General features: G+C 42.2%; 1 protein-coding gene across 1 annotated transcript in view; it reads right to left on the bottom strand.

The window, feature by feature from the left end:
• HSD17B4 (hydroxysteroid 17-beta dehydrogenase 4) overlaps positions 1-17536 on the bottom strand; it is a 566121-nt gene that overhangs the window by 176221 nt on the left and 372364 nt on the right. Inside the window, exon 17 of the mRNA XM_063964187.1 lies at positions 5351-5416. Coding sequence (XP_063820257.1) covers positions 5351-5416 — 66 coding nt within the window. The remainder of the gene's footprint in view (positions 1-5350; positions 5417-17536) is intronic.

The following is a 17536-nucleotide window of genomic DNA, read 5'->3' as shown; positions in this document are numbered from 1 at the left end:
TGGAGGTCCCTTGCAAGTTTGGGGCTGCATTTCAGCAAATGGAGTTGGAGATTTGGTCAGGATTAATGTTGTCCATAATGCTGAGAAATACATGCAGGTACTTATCCATCATGCAATACCATCAGGGAGGCATCTGATTGGCTCTAAATGTATTCTGCAGCAGGACAACGACCGGAAACATACTGTCAATGTCATGAAAAACTATCTTCAGCATAAAGTAGAACAATGAGTACTGAAAGTGATGATATAACTCCCTCAGAGCCCTGATCTCAACATCGAGTAGACCTGTCTGGGATTACATGATGAGACAGAAGGATTTGTGCAAGCCTACATCCACATACAATCTGTGGTTAGTTCTCCAAGATGTTTGGAACAACCTCCCTGCCAAGTTCCTTCAAAAACTACGTGTAAGTGTGCCTTGAATAATTGATGCTGTTTTGAATGCACAGGGTGGTCACACCAAACATTGGATTGATTTAGATTTATCTTCTGTTCATTACCTTTGTATTTTATTTGATAAAAATAAACTATTAACACTTCTATTTGTGAAAGCATTTTCTACACCTGCTTAAAACTTTAGCATTTTACTATATAAACTGAGTGACCTCTACCAAAACACCTTCACTTTTTCACAATGTAGAGTACCACAAATGTGACAAAAGTGTCAAAACATATGGATCTCTAATTAATACATATACATAAATATATGCTTATCTAGCAAAACACAGAGCAAACAGTATATTGGACTGTACGGTTAGACCAGGGGTAGCCAACTCCAGTCCTCGGGAGATATCAACCGTAAACGTTCTAGTCTTCTCACAGAATCACAAGTAATTAGCTCCACCTGTGGATCTTCTAAAATGTGCCAGTGAGTAATGAGTATACCTGTGAATCTGATAAGTGGTCTGGAAAACATGAACTGTTGGTAGCTCTTGAGGACTGGAGTTGGCTACCCCTGGGTTAGACTGTGGGGAAAATGTAACAGCCTACAACTTACACACATCAGCTAGTTCCAGGAGAGTCTGCCCAATTTTTCAAAGGGGGCAATCATTTAGAAGAGAACTTCTAATGTCTGGTGATTTACATCCTTAATTGGACTTATCCTAAGGGCATACTTGCTTACCTGACCCTCTCCATGAGGGAGAAAATGCTCTGTTCCTGGACTTTCCTGGTAATGTATGATTGGCATCACCTGTGGTGAAACACCTTTCTTATCAATTACCTAGCTCACCACAGGTGATGGCAATCATACATTACCAGGAAAGTCCAGGAACAGAGCATTTTCTCCCTCATGGAGAGGGTCAGGTAGGCAAGTATGCCTAAGGGGTTGCCACTGAAAGAAAGTCTACTACAAGTCATACAGTACCTACATTATAGAATACTGGCACTGCTGACATCTGGAGACCAACACATACTCCGAAGAGGGTGCACAATTGTACCCTACATAAACAGTAAAAATCCCAGCAAGAAGCACTGGAGCTGGATATGTTTTAAGAGGGGCAAACACTTCATTTTTATTATCTACCCTCCCTAACTACAGTACCTAGATGAGGCCTCAAATTTAACATATGGGATTGATTGACCCTAACAGCAAATTCTAAGGATATTTAGCAGCCAAGTAAGAGGTTTCCTTACTACAGTACTAAATAACTGACACAAAGACCAGGATGATCACTTTTATACAGTTCCTAAACCCCCAGATGATTTTTAAGGGAAGATGTATCAAATCTTGGAGAGAGATAAAGTACCAACCAATCAGCTAGTAACTATAAGGCGGAGAAGTACTGACAAGATGTGTTAACATATTGGCTGCTGGAGGTGGGGAGTGAAGACAACCCCCCCCCCCCCCCCCCTGGCAATCCCTGCCAGACCCCACAGCTCATCAACCTAGTGCGCTGTCTCACCTCCCAACAGACTCCACTGGGCAGGTGCGAGATCTCATGTGAGCAGCCTGGAGCCCATCAGCTGCCACAGGTTAGTAGACTTCGACAGGTAATACCTACCGATATGTGAAAAAAAACAATAAGCAGCAAATGAGTGCTTATACATTTTTGAATACATGTGGATGACTTTCGGAACGCCGTAACAAAATTATTAGAAGTTAGCAGTAACGTAGAGAAAAGTTATAGTTCTCTAAGGGATCGGTATGGGATCCTGGTGGTCGGGATCCCTGAGGTCAGGAGACCGACACCCCGAGAACCAGACAGCCAGAATCCCGGCAGCGAGCGCACAGTGTCCCCTCGCGGCCTCGCTGCGCTCTCCATGCTTCCGGCCTGGTGGCGACCTTCGGTTGCCAAACTATTTTATTCCCCCTCGGGTGGTGGCGTGGACCACCACCCGAGTGGAAATACTGGGCTAGAGTCGGCATTTCCCCGGCTGTCGGGATTCCGGCTTCGGTATCCTGACTGCCTGGATCCCGACAGCCAGTAATTTAACCGCATACCTTCTCTTCAGTATCTGTTTTCATACATACAGAAGCTCATTGTAAGTATAAATAGCGCTGGTTATACTCTGTAAAATGACAGAAGCTGATTGATTGGTCCTTTATCTCTGTCCAAGGTTTGATACATCTGCACCATAACAGCCATAACAATTTGCGAAATAGGTACATTATTCCTCGTAACGCATCCATTTTAATACAAAAAGGATAGAAAGAAACAGAAATAAGGAAGCAGCACACTGACATACATTTACACCCACACACAGTAGATCTACCCAAGTGTAGCCTTTTCCATTTGCTGTGAGCTCCTGATGGTCATGCATGTCCCAGAGCTGACAGCTGGGAGGTACATGAAATGCTCATACGCTTCTGAGGCTATTAAGCAGCTTACAGTAAGTGACAGAGCCCCAATACAGCAGCTCACAGTGAGGAATGTCACATTATCTGTTTGCAAGTGTTATTGTGGGAGGTAAATAAAAAAAATAAAGAAAAGGCAACACACTGCAAACAGATAAATGATGATGCTTAGGGATTATTACAAGTCCTTCAGTCAATATGTTAACTTTCTGCAAGAATAAAAAAAAAAGTAACTTGCTGTATACCCCTGGGTTTTAGTGACATAGTTGTAAATATGGTTTCATTTCTGCTGATATCTTCCACAGATGCTGAGCTAGAGACAAGCATCTGCTTGGCAATTGGGAGTAATAAAATGAATAAGCTACAGTTATGTCTAAACATAGATTGCTATTTTTGTGGCATTCTAGCTCAGACTCCACTGTTTGTCATTTTCCTGCAGATACATTATCACTTATTAGCGGATAGCAATGCATTGCGTTATGTTTGGTCTGCGGTAGTGATATTACCAGAGAAGACTTTTCTGCTGTGTGGGACTCTTGTAGAGAGAGATACAGCGGGGGTCTGTGCCCACCACCATTTTATTCAAAACACAGGAAGCTCTTCACCTGGTATTATTTATTTCTTTGTAACATTCTTGCGGTGCATACATCTAAGCAGTGACTCCCCTCTCTGCTGATCTGATCTGGCCAGCAATCTGTGGACTCGGCTGATCGTCGATTTGCTGGGGGATCTGCAAAATATAGCATGTTGAAAATCCCTGCATTGCCAATTCCGATAATTTTTGGTGAATCGAGGATTTCCAACATGTTTGAGTTTGCCAATGACATGATCCCAGCAAAACGGTGAATTTCTGCAATTGATCGAAGTGTATGAGCCCCTTAAATTACTATTTTTAAAAAGAATAATTTTAACATTCAGGTAAGAAACAAGTAATATCGGTTACTGAGTATTACAATAAAGCTAGCAAGTATAGCAGATATTACAAATAAGACATACTGTATTATTTATCCGGTTAAATTGGTTTGCTCAAGTTTTAAAAGTTAATTTGTAATCTGTCTATTTTATGTGACAGCCCAAATCAGTCAATTGAAACTGGGCACATATGAAATACAATTGCTGTGATACAGTCAGTGCTGACGCATTCTATACACCCTGATTTTCTCACATGCAGGCATTCAGAACGTGTCTGCTGTAACTGCAGGGTAGTCGTGTGCTTGTTTCATATGTACCTGGTGTTAAATTGCTGGTCTGGCAATTCTAGTTGCAGCATAGCCGGTCAGATTTATATTTAGCTTTACATCTCCTGGGTATGAAGTTTAAGCAGTGCGGAACAGCTGTCAATTAACAACTCTTCCATCTTTCAGTGACAGAAAGTCTAACACAAGCTGAGCGATCCCAATTAGTGACTAGGTGAACACACGGACTGGCACAGTGAAACGTCCATCTCAACAAACTACAAAATGAATTCTTGGCTTTTTCTGTCTTGATCCTGAAACACGTCCTTACAGTATTTCATACAGTGAATGTAACCAGTTGTTCTGATGGGATCATTTGAAAGGTTTTACACAATAATTTGATTTGGGAGTGATTTGTGAGTGTGGGAGCAAACTGGATCACCCAGGGGAATCCCATGCAAACACAGGGAGAACATACAAACTCCAGGCCAATTTCAAACTTAGCAATTAATTTAAAAAAATATCTTAGTCAACCTTAAACTCATCCTTTAATCTTTTGCATCATCATTAAATATTAAATCGATTAAATGGTTTTACAAGATAAAACAGGACCATTTCCACCTATAAGTCTAATTAGTGCTTCGAAACTTTCACCTAATTCTTATACATTCTGAAAGCCCGAAAATCACAGAAAAATAAAATAGGGTTATTTCTGCTTATTGACAACATAACATACTGTACATTATACTGGAGCTGTATTTTCCATGTTATTACAATTTTTTCATTTATTTAACTGAATGGCATCCTGCCAGGAGTTTACGTGAAAATATGAAATGCACAGATGTGAGTGATCTAGATAATTTTAATGGGGTATGCATTTAAAATGTGGTGAATAAAGTGAAGCACAAAATTGAGGCACCATTTGTCAGATACCAGAGTTACCTTGCCCTTTAAATGTAAATGGTCTATTATTTTCTACTATAAATGTAGGCCTATTACAGATGTTTATTTAATGTAAAATATTATAAACTGATTACATAGTATATAAGCTTGATATACAGGAGAGGGCATTGTGCAGAAGTGTTCAGGAAAGACAAGGCAACTCAGGCCAAGGACCTAGGAAACCCTTTCAGTCTTCAAAAACAAACCATTTAATTTCTGGCAATAACAGATCCAGTAATCCCGTTTACTTATATAGCTAGGCCATGTAACAGCAGACGTGACTAATACAGTATATGGCCCTGAAGCTGAATATTAACCACATTATGAAAGTGTTAGGAAGGCAAAAATAAAGGATACAAAATTGTTAAATCATTTACTCATGTCATACTTCTCATTTAAAAAGAAGCTACTGTAACTGCACAGTATAAAAACGTACCTGGTCTACTGAGGTGACGTCACTCACTACGGCATCTGGGGGACGACTGGGAGGATTTGCCGTTGCCTGAAATAAATGAAAAATAATGTTCAGAAAATAGATCTACGCTGAACAACAAAGTAAGAAGGCATATGCAAAAGCCATAGCAATAGTCTCCCCATTTCAGTAAAGATACATTTCAGTTATAGAAAATTAATTTTAAAGGTATTGTCCGGCTTTCATTAGCTATGTTCCATGAGAAAGTAAAACAACGTCATGTCAATTACTTGTTATTTCTCTGTTTGCCACTGCTGAAACGCCTGCTGCCATGGATGACTTTGTGATGCAGCTAAGACCACGCATTTCACACCTACAATATATGCATTTTTTGGCTGAGACTTGGTAGCACGTACATAAGCAAGGAATAGTGATCTAAATTTTGGGAGATGTAGTCCAGGAGCAAGACATAGGCTGGAACTTAATAAGCTGCGGTAGATTACTGCGGGCTAATTGATCCTCTGGGGCTATTCAATTAGCACTGAAGCCAGGAATTCTTTTCACCTGCCTCAGTTAATGGATGATGTGCCCCTGTTAATGCACAAATCCATGATCTTTTCACGGTTTCTGTGCGTTAATGCCCATTAAAACGCTACTTTAAAAATGAGCATTAACAAAGCTATTGGGTGAAACCAGGAGTCCAATTGAACAGCCCTGGGCGTTAAAGCTAGAGTCTACTTCCTGTTATCACCTGTAGTATTTTATTGGGGAGAATTGAATTCCGGCCATAGTCTACAGACAACTGTGATATCAGCTACTAGGGTTGGTTCACCTAAACTGATTATTAATAAACAATACATAATCGCTAATAGAGTTGCTGTGGCTCATTACGTCTGCATCATGTTTATTGCGTTTCATAAAAAAATAAAAACACAAGGTGCCAATCTTTAAAGACCCATATGTAGAGAGGTTTGAGGTTTATTTTACTTTAAAAAAAAAAACCACAAAAAAACAACCAAACAAACTGGAACACTCCTCAAAGTAATGTGTTAAACCTGATCTACAGTAAAATAAACGCTTTTATTTCCTTATTTTTCCAATATTCACAGAAAAACACAAATAACATTTCCATCATCATGTGACCTTCCCCAGAGAGTTTTTTACCTTTTACTATATTGACTATAGAAAAAAGATTGCAATGCACATAATGACATGAAAAATTGAAAAACAAATAAATAGCTTTTAAAAAAAACCTCAGAGGGCAGCTGCAAAAATATGATATAGTATAGTGAATTTTACTGAAATAAATAAATGATTATGACCTTGATACTTAGCCAGAGAATGGATGTGCACTAAAATGTAGAAAGAAAAATGGTTTGTGTGTGCCTAGTATATGTTTAAAAGGGGACAATATTTATAACATGTATTTTAGGATTTAAAAATGTTTAAAAAAGCAACATCATTTCTCTATGTATGTTTGAACAGAAAATGTTTAACATCAAACAAAATTTGCAAGATTAACTACAGTCTATCCAGTTTTTGTTACTGCTCTCATGACAAATCTTGCCTATTCCCAATTTGTGAAACATGCAGTTTACATTTTTAAGAAAAAAAAGTGTAATGGGAAGTGCAACTTGGAACAACCTACTTTTAAACACTGTACTGTCAATCTGGGCACACACTATGATGTCACGTCAACAGACAATGTCTTACCGACAGAGCAACCAATCCACGTAAGTATACACACTTGCCTATCGGCCACTAAATATGTCGTCCTGACATCACAGCTGGGTGGGCATTTGAAATTCTAATGCCTGCCCAGATGGGTCGGCGGTCCCTGCAGCAAGTTAACGGGTGGTCAGCGGACTGCCGTACACATAGCAAGATGAGTCGATATATCGCCCATTGGCTGAGCTGCAGAGCAGATGCAATTTGTCTGTGAATGTCGTTCACATAAATATTGTTTGTACCAACCTGTCTACATGCTCTCGCAAAATCGTCTGTTCGATCGAATGGCCGATATATCGCTCAATGTGTACCCAGCTTCACTGGATGGCAACTGAACGGTCATCTATGAGAGCAGGCCTGGACTCTTTCCACCTCTCATACAACAGAGAACAATATGAACACAGAACAATATGTCCTTAGGCTGTACTGCTGTACAAATTGCTCTGCTGTTGGTCCCGATGAAAGTCCTTGTTAGACCGAAACGTCGCTCTTTGCACTTAAGAAATATCTTGTGAGTAATAAAAATTCATGTTCTCCTATTAACCTTGTTTTTTGGTGAAGTGCCCATATACAAATATAAAATATTATATATATATATATATTTTTTTTTTTTTTTTTTTTTTTTTTTTTTATTACTACATTTAATTTATAAGGCGCCACAAGTGTTTCGCAGCGCCGTACAAAAGACGGTACAGGGAGACAAAATTTAGCATAACAGTAAACAAATTACAAAAATAGAGTACAGGTAAATAAAAGCACCACAATTCTCAAAACATAATACAGCTTAGATGTAAGTAGCGAGGGAGTAATCATTGTACTACTTGGGGCTGGTGGCCATAGATAGAGAGGAGCCTTTACCAGTAGGAGAAAAAGCGGGTAAAGATGGTCGCTGAGTGAAATGTGTCGAGAAGAGGGCTAAGACAACAAGAGGAAAGAGGGCCCTGCTCTGAAGAGCTAACAATCTAGTGGGGAGGGGTGACAGAGAGATGACATGAGGCGCAAGCAAGCAGGAGGAAGCCTGATGGCGGTATGCAAGAAAAGCAGAGATGTTCAAGGCATGGGGCAGGGGGATGGAGGAGCAGCCTAAGGACTAGGTTATGCATTGGAGGGGTACGCTTTGATAAATATATATATACATACATACATACACATACATACATACATATACACACACACAAAAGTTTTGATAAATAAAACTGAAACAATGATTTGTAGGTACTAGTTGCCTTATATTACCGTTATTATACCAAGTCCTGCGAGTGCCACCGAAATTCATATATATATATATATATATATATATATATATATATTTATATTTATATACACACACACATATATATATGTATATATATATATATATAGGTATCGGTTAGGTTCGGCACTCAGTAGGGTGTAAGATTACTTGCTGCGGTGCCTTCTGCGATCAAAAGCAAGATCCAATGTACAGAAGCAGGAATCAGCGGCACTCAGCAGGCTAGGTATTGGTTTAAATAACCTTTAATTCGGTCCGAATTAAAGGTTATTTAAACCAATACCTAGCCTGCTGAGTGCCGCTGATTCCTGCTTCTGTATATATATATATATATATATATATATATATATATATATATATATATATATATATATGTGTATATACATATGTATAATAAGATTTTACTTACCGATAAATCTATTTCTCGTAGTCCGTAGTGGATGCTGGGGACTCCGTCAGGACCATGGGGAATAGCGGCTCCGCAGGAGACAGGGCACAAAAGTAAAAGCTTTAGGATCAGGTGGTGTGCACTGGCTCCTCCCCCTATGACCCTCCTCCAAGCCTCAGTTAGGATACTGTGCCCGGACGAGCGTACACAATAAGGAAGGATTTTGAATCCCGGGTAAGACTCATACCAGCCACACCAATCACACTGTACAACCTGTGATCTGAACCCAGTTAACAGCATGATAACAGCGGAGCCTCTGAAAAGATGGCTCACAACAATAATAACCCGATTTTTGTAACAATAACTATGTACAAGTATTGCAGACAATCCGCACTTGGGATGGGCGCCCAGCATCCACTACGGACTACGAGAAATAGATTTATCGGTAAGTAAAATCTTATTTTCTCTGACGTCCTAGTGGATGCTGGGGACTCCGTCAGGACCATGGGGATTATACCAAAGCTCCCAAACGGGCGGGAGAGTGCGGATGACTCTGCAGCACCGAATGAGAGAACTCCAGGTCCTCTTTAGCCAGGGTATCAATTTTGTAGAATTTTACAAACGTGTTCTCCCCCGGCCACGTAGCTGCTCGGCAGAGTTGTAATGCCGAGACCCCTCGGGCAGCCGCCCAGGATGAGCCCACCTTCCTTGTGGAATGGGCCTTGACAGATTTAGGCTGTGGCAGGCCTGCCACAGAATGTGCAAGTTGAAATGTGCTACAAATCCAACGAGCAATCGTCTGCTTAGAAGCAAGAGCACCCAGTTTGTTGGGTGCATACAGGATAACAGCGAGTCAGTTTTCCTGACTCCAGCCGTCCTGGAAACCTATATTTTCAGGGCCCTGACAACATCTAGCAACTTGGAGTCCTCCAAGTCCCTAGTAGCCGCAGGTACTACAATAAGCTGGTTCAGGTGAAACACTGACACCACCTTAGGAAGAAACTGGGGGCGAGTCCGCAGCTCTGCCCTGTCCGAATGGACAATCAGATATGGCTTTTGTGAGACAAAGCCGCCAATTCTGACACTCGCCTGGCCGAGGCCAGGGCCAACAGCATGGTCACTTTTCATGTGAGATATTTCAAATCCACAGATTTGAGCGGTTTAAAATGTGATTTGAGGAATCCCAGAACTACGTTGAGATCCCACAGTGCCACTGGAGGCACAAAAAGGGGGTTGTATATGCAATACTCCCTTGACAAACTTCTGGACTTCAGGAACTGAAGCCAATTCTTTCTGGAAGAAAATTGACAGGGCCGAAATTTGAACCTTAATGGACCCCAATTTTAGGCCCATAGACACTCCTGTTTGTAGGAAATGCAGGAATCGACCGAGTTGAAATTTCTTCGTGGGGCCTTCCTGGCCTCACACCATGCAACATATTTTCGCCACATGTGGTGATAATGTTTTGCGGTCACCTCCTTCCTGGCTTTGACCAGGGTAGGAATGACCTCTTCCGGAATGCCTTTTTCCCTTAGGATCTGGCGTTCCACCGCCATGCCGTCAAACGCAGCCGCGGTAAGTCTTGGAACAGACCTGGTACTTGCTGAAGCAAGTCCCTTCTTAGCGGCAGAGGCCATGAGTCCTCTGTGAGCATTTCTTGAAGTTCCGGGTGCCACGTCCTTCTTGGCCAATCCGGAGCCACGAGTATAGTTCTTACTCCTCTACGTCTTATAATTCTCAGTACCTTGGTTATGAGAAGCAGAGGAGGGAACACATACACCGACTGGTACACCCACGGTGTTACCAGAACGTCCACAGATATTGCTTGAGGGTCTCTTGACCTGGCGCAATACCTGTCCAGTTTTTTGTTCAGGCGGGACGCCATCATGTCCACCTTTGGTCTTTCCCAACGGTTCACAATCATGTGGAATACTTCCCGATGAAGTCCCCACTCTCCCGGGTGGAGGTCGTGCCTGCTGAGGAAGTCTGCTTCCCAGTTGTCCACTCCCGGAATGAACACTGCTGACAGTGCTATCACATGATTTTTCGCCCAGCGAAGAATCCTTGCAGTTTCTGCCATTGCCCTCCTGCTTTTTGTGCCGCCCTGTCTGTTTACGTGGGCGACTGCCGTGATGTTGTCCCACTGGATCAATACCGGCTGACCTTGAAGCAGAGGTCTTGCTAAGTTTAGAACATTGTAAATTGCCCTTAGCTCCAGTATATTTATGTGGAGAGAAGTCTCCAGACTTGATCACACTCCCTGGAAATTTTTTCCCTGTGTGACTGCTCCCCAGCCTCTCAGGCTGGCATCCGTGGTCACCAGGACCCAGTCCTGAATGCCGAATCTGCGGCCCTTTAGTAGATGAGCACTCTGCAGCCACCGCAGAAGAAACACCCTTGTCCTTGGAGACAGGGTTATCCGCTGATGCATCTGAAGATGCGATCCGGACCATTTTTCCAGCAGATCCCACTGAAAAGTTCTTGCGTGAAATCTACCGAATGGAATCGCTTCGTAAGAAGCCACCATTTTTCCCAGGACCCTTGTGCAATGATGCACTGACACTTTTCCTGGTTTTAGGAGGTTCCTGACTAGCTCGGATAACTCCCTGGCTTTCTTCTCCGGGAGAAACACCTTTTTCTGGACTGTGTCCAGAATCATCCCTAGGAACAGCAGACGTGTCGTCGGAAACAGCTGCGGTTTTGGAATATTTAGAATCCACCCGTGCTGTCGTAGAACTACTTGAGATAGTGCTACTCCGACCTCCAACTGTTCTCTGGACCTTGCCCCTATCAGGAGATCGTCCATTTTCTTTGAAGAAGAATCATCATTTCGGCCATTACCTTGGTAAGGACCCGGGGTGCCGTGGACAATCCAACCGGCAGCGTCTGAAACTGATAGTGACAGTTCTGTACCACGAACCTGAGGTACCCTTGGTGAGAAGGGCAAATTGGGACATGGAGGTAAGCATCCCTGATGTCCCGGGACACCATATAGTCCCCTTCTTCCTGGTTCGCTATCACTGCTCTGAGTGACTCCATCTTGATTTGAACCTTTGTATGTAAGTGTTCAACTATTTCAGATTTAGAATAGGTCTCACCGAGCCGTCTGGCTTCAGTACCACAATATAGTGTGGAATAATACCCCTTTCCTTGTTGTAGGAGGGGTACTTTGATTATCACCTGCTGGGAATACAGCTTGTGAATTGTTTCCACTACTGCCTCCCTGTCGGAGGGAGACGTTGGTAAAGCAGACTTCAGGAACCTGCGAGGGGGAGACGTCTCGAATTTCCAATCTGTACCCCTGGGATACTACTTGTAGGATCCAGGGGTCCACTTGCGAGTGAGCCCACTGCGTGCTGAAACTCTTGAGACGACCCCCCCCACCGCACCTGAGTCCGCTTGTACGGCCCCAGCGTCATGCTGAGGACTTGGCAGAAGCGGTGGAGGGCTTCTGTTTCTGGGAATGGGCTGCCTGCTGCAGTCTTCTTCCCTTTCCTCTATCCCATGGCAGATATGACTGGCCTTTTGCCCGCTTGCCCTTATGGGGACGAAAGGACTGAGGCTGAAAAGACGTTGTCTTTTTCTCCTTTATACGGCAATACTTCCATGTGCCGTTTGGAATCTGCATCACCTGACCACTGTCGTGTCCATAAACAACTTCTGGCAGATATGGACATCGCACTTACTCTTGATGCCAGAGTGCAAATATCCCTCTGTGCATCTCGCATATATAGAAATGCATCCTTTAAATGCTCTATAGTCAATAAAATACTGTCCCTGTCAAGGGTATCAATATTTTCAGTCAGGGAATCCGACCAAGCCACCCCAGCGCTGCACATCCAGGCTGAGGCGATCGCTGGTCGCAGTATAACACCAGTATGTGTGTATATACTTTTTAGGATATTTTTCAGCCTCCTATCAGCTGGCTCCTTGAGGGCGGCCCTATCTGGAGACGGTACCGCCACTTGTTTTGATAAGCGTGTGAGCGCCTTATCCACCCTAAGGGGTGTTTCCCAACGCGCCCTAACTTCTGGCGGGAAAGGGTATACCGCCAATAATTTTCTATCGGGGGAAACCCACGCATCATCACACACTTCATTTAATTTATCTGATTCAGGAAAAACTACAGGTAGTTTTTTCACACTCCACATAATACCCTTTTTTGTGGTACTTGTAGTATCAGAAATATGTAACACCTCCTTCATTGCCCTTAACAAGTAACGTGTGGCCCTAAAGGAAAATACGTTTGTTTCTTCACCGTCGACACTGGAGTCAGTGTCCGTGTCTGTGTCTGTGTCGACCGACTGAGGTAAAAGGACGTTTTAACGCCCCTGACGGTGTTTGAGACGCCTGGACAGGTACTAATTGGTTTGCCGGCAGTCTCATGTCGTCAACCGACCTTGCAGCGTGTTGACATTATCACGTAATTCCTTAAATAAGCCATCCATTCCGGTGTCGACTCCCTAGAGAGTGACATCACCATTACAGGCAATTGCTCCGCCTCCTCACCAACATCGTCCTCATACATGTCGACACACACGTACCGACACACAGCACACACACAGGGAATGCTCTGATAGAGGACAGGACCCCACTAGCCCTTTGGGGAGACAGAGGGAGAGTTTGCCAGCACACACCAAAAACGCTATAATTATACAGGGACAACCTTTATATAAGTGTTTTTCCCTTATAGCATTTTAATATATATAGTCATATCGCCAAATAAGTGCCCCCCCTCTCTGTTTTAACCCTGTTTCTGTAGTGCAGTGCAGGGGAGAGCCTGGGAGCCTTCCCACCAGCATTTCTGTGAGGGAAAATGGCGCTGTGTGCTGAGGAGAATAGGCCCCGCCCCCTTTTCGGCGGGCTTCTTCTCCCGTTTTTCTGAGACCTGGCAGGGGTTAAATACATCCATATAGCCCCCAGGGGCTATATGTGATGTATTTTTAGCCAGAATAAAGTACTATCATTGCTGCCCAGGGCGCCCCCCCCAGCGCCCTGCACCCTCAGTGACCGCTGCTATGAAGTGTGCTGACAACAATGGCGCACAGCTGCAGTGCTGTGCGCTACCTTATGAAGACTGAAAAGTCTTCTGCCGCCGGTTTCTGGACCTCTTCACTTTTCGGCATCTGCAAGGGGGTCGGCGGCGCGGCTCCGGGACGAACCCCAGGGTGAGACCTGTGTTCCGACTCCCTCTGGAGCTAATGGTGTCCAGTAGCCTAAGAAGCCAATCCATCCTGCACGCAGGTGAGTTCACTTCTCTCCCCTAAGTCCCTCGATGCAGTGAGCCTGTTGCCAGCAGGACTCACTGAAAATAAAAAACCTAACAAAACTTTTACTCTAAGCAGCTCTTTAGGAGAGCCACCTAGATTGCACCCTTCTCGGCCGGGCACAAAAATCTAACTGAGGCTTGGAGGAGGGTCATAGGGGGAGGAGCCAGTGCACACCACCTGATCCTAAAGCTTTTACTTTTGTGCCCTGTCTCATGCGGAGCCGCTATTCCCCATGGTCCTGACGGAGTCCCCAGCATCCACTAGGACGTCAGAGAAATATATATATATATATATATATATATATATATATATATATATATATATATATATATATATAAAAGACATAGGTAAGTCCACACCACATTCCAAACATATAAAGCCAACAGGGCGGAGCTCCATAGGGGTCCCAAGGATCCAGTATATAGTAAATTCAGGATGTAGTCACTCACTAATATAGATGAACAGAAGGACCATTGTCCAATGGAGTGGTGGTGCATTGGACAGTGGTCCTTCTGTTGTTGCTCTTTGATGTCATGTGATGACCGAAACGTCAACACACAGTCTTCTTATACTTGTGAGTTATCATTAAAAATGCCTGTTGATCTATATCGGTGAGTGCCTACATCCTGAATTTACTGTATATACTGTATATAGTCCGAATGATCAGCACTCCTCCTCTGCTAATACCATAGCTGCGTCCCAGTGCCATCTAGTCCTCAAATGGGTATGTAATATACAGTTTGCAGTAGCTGCACTCAGTGATGGCTTCTCCAAGAATTAACACACACATATATATTTATTTATTTTTGTTAATTACAATGCTGTTTTGGATGCTATGTGGCTGTGAGAAGCTTTTTGTGTACAGCTATCCACTGTGAATGATATTTACATGGTTTTTGACATTGACGTGAACTATTGGTATTGACATGTCCATACTGTATTTGTTGTGAACTACTGTCACATGATCTGTAGAAGTTCTCGTATTGACCTTCTATTTTTGAACTCCAATGTCTATTTAACGACTATAGAAGGACCGTATAATTGTGCATTGCTACAAGACCCCTGAAGAAGCCCTATGGACGAAATGCGTTGGGTTTTTAAGCTTGATCTGAATTGCTAAGAGAATCTTCGTTTTACAGCCATTATCTACATTGTCTATTGTCTAATGCCAAAATTGGATGTCATTGTTCATTGCAAACTGTAAATCACACTTTCCTAACAGAAACTATTGAGTCTGTAGCGCCAAGCATCTTTTTTGCGTTTTTCCAAGAAAATGCGTCTTAGAATGTAATACGACGTACAAGCAGCTTCTGCTGATTGAAATGATATGCAGCATGCCTACAGATGTGTCCACATACATCTTTGCTATATCCCGCCATGTATGGCACAGTTTTGCATGCCATAGACTCAGAGATTTAGCCATGCCTTGTGATTTTTCTCAATTTGCTTCTTTAATATGTTACTTTATACATATTCTATTATGGCAAACAAAAATTTTAAAATTCATCCACTTGATACTCGTGAAAAACAGCTTAGCCGTGTTTCGCATGTTGTGCCAAATTTGTAAAAAAGCAAAGATGTAAGTGGACACATCTGTATATCCTGTGTGTAACTGCACCTGTATCTGCATCTGAAATGCGACGTTACAGTGTTTTCCATGAACACACTGTAGCATAGCATTTTGTATGCAAATACAGTAGCAGTCACACACAGAATATAGTCATGCTGCATATCATTTTAATCAGCAGAAGCTGCTCGTGCGTCCTATTACATTACTTTGCGCACATCATCTCTGCTGCCACTTGTCACGCGACCTGAAATTCCTCTTTTCCCCCTCATACCAAGCAGTAGTAAACTGAATTTGTCAAAAATACTGCATTGAGTACATTACATGTTTTTCAAGAATTCTTCACATTCATTCTATAATACCTGGAAACCATCTGCTACCTCATAAATATGTTGTAATTATTCAGTCTTATACTGTATAAATGTACAAGCAAACATGTGGAAAAACAGAATGTGATCAATCAAAATAATTTGTTCATAGCCTAATGCTGAGATCCCTATCCAAGCCAAGTTGCAGGATATCTGGGTGCCTCCATTGGTGATATAGGAAGTGGAACACCACAAGAGCCATACCCTAATCCTGGTGAAATGTAGCGTAGAGATGTTATTTTTATTTATTTTTTTACATTCTTATTGTTAACGGAAAATCCAGTACTAGCTTGTTTAAAAGAAATAATAAACAACTACTAAGCAAAAAAAATTGCAAAGTGTAATTAAAAAAAAAAATGTTCTCATATCGTTATACAGTGCACCTTCGCTTTTATCTATGCTTGCATGGCTAATTATAAATAGAGCCAAGTAAAACAGCCAATGACCTATGTCTATCCATAAACTCCTTAGTGCAGAGGTTCTCAAATGTGGTCCTCAAGGCACCCTAACGGTCCAGGTTTTAGGTATACCCATGGCTCAGCACAGATGGTTAAAAGTACTAATTAAGTCATCTGTGGCCAAGCATGGGTATACTTAAAACCTGGACGGTTGGGGTGCCTTGGGGAATGTGTTTGAGAACCTTAGGGTACCCTTTATATAATATATCTTTTTTTCGGAGTTGAATTACCAGATTTTGTACCATGTAGAACAGAGAACTACAGTAATGACATCAGAATCCTACAGATTCAACACATTAATCATTAATCTTTTACACCAATTCCTTTCTTTACTTCTCCATAGGATGACATACTGTAAAACATATAAATCTTGGGAGATTCTATTGTGTCCAACAACATATATACATCTTTGAATGTGTATAGTTTGGCTCGAATGTGTTGATTTGAGTAGCAAACAAACCATAAAACAAACGGAGGAAATAAACTCATGTTTGAACAGAATGACATCCCGTGAAACCCTCAGTGTTCTACAACGTATAGCTGTTGGGGATAAAAGCATCATGACATCGCTGAAGTGCATTTAATTAGTAGGCAGTTACCACGTGTCTTCCTCTCAGCACACTTATGTCGGTGTAAGAGAGATGACTTCTGGCTTCATCAACCTTGCTGTAAACCACAATGCTATTTCTATTATCCAATTTACTGAAATAAATTATTTGGTGAGCAGAGAACGCAGCCAGGATGTAAAGTAGCCACAAAACTATGTACATGATAATGTAAGGCTCTCTACAAATGTTTTCTGCTTATTTACGTCCTAGAAACAGCAAGTATAGCTGCTGTATTAATAGCAGATGGCAACACAATTATCTGAAATAACTTTGGCACACGGTTTTATGAGGCAAAGATAACATTCTTGAGTAGATTAACTATTTAAATAAAGACTACATATTGAAGTTTAATTAGGAAATCTCTGCTCATTTGCCCCATAAAGTGAGGATGTGTTGATAAAATGAATTTCACTATTCTCTGTGACAGAATAATAAAACCTGCTGGAGTGTAATTCTCTTACACGGCTCAATTTTGGGCCCATGAACAGCTGAATCTATATCCAGAGGGGACACATAATATGAAATGGAAAATGCCCTACTGCAATTCAAGTGTAAAACTAATGGCAGGTAC

The sequence above is a fragment of the Pseudophryne corroboree genome, chromosome 1 (genome assembly GCF_028390025.1).
Source record: "Pseudophryne corroboree isolate aPseCor3 chromosome 1, aPseCor3.hap2, whole genome shotgun sequence".
NCBI lineage: Eukaryota > Metazoa > Chordata > Amphibia > Anura > Myobatrachidae > Pseudophryne > Pseudophryne corroboree.
The sequence above is the reverse complement of the archived record's forward strand: the minus strand, read 5'-3'. Positions and strand labels throughout refer to the sequence as shown.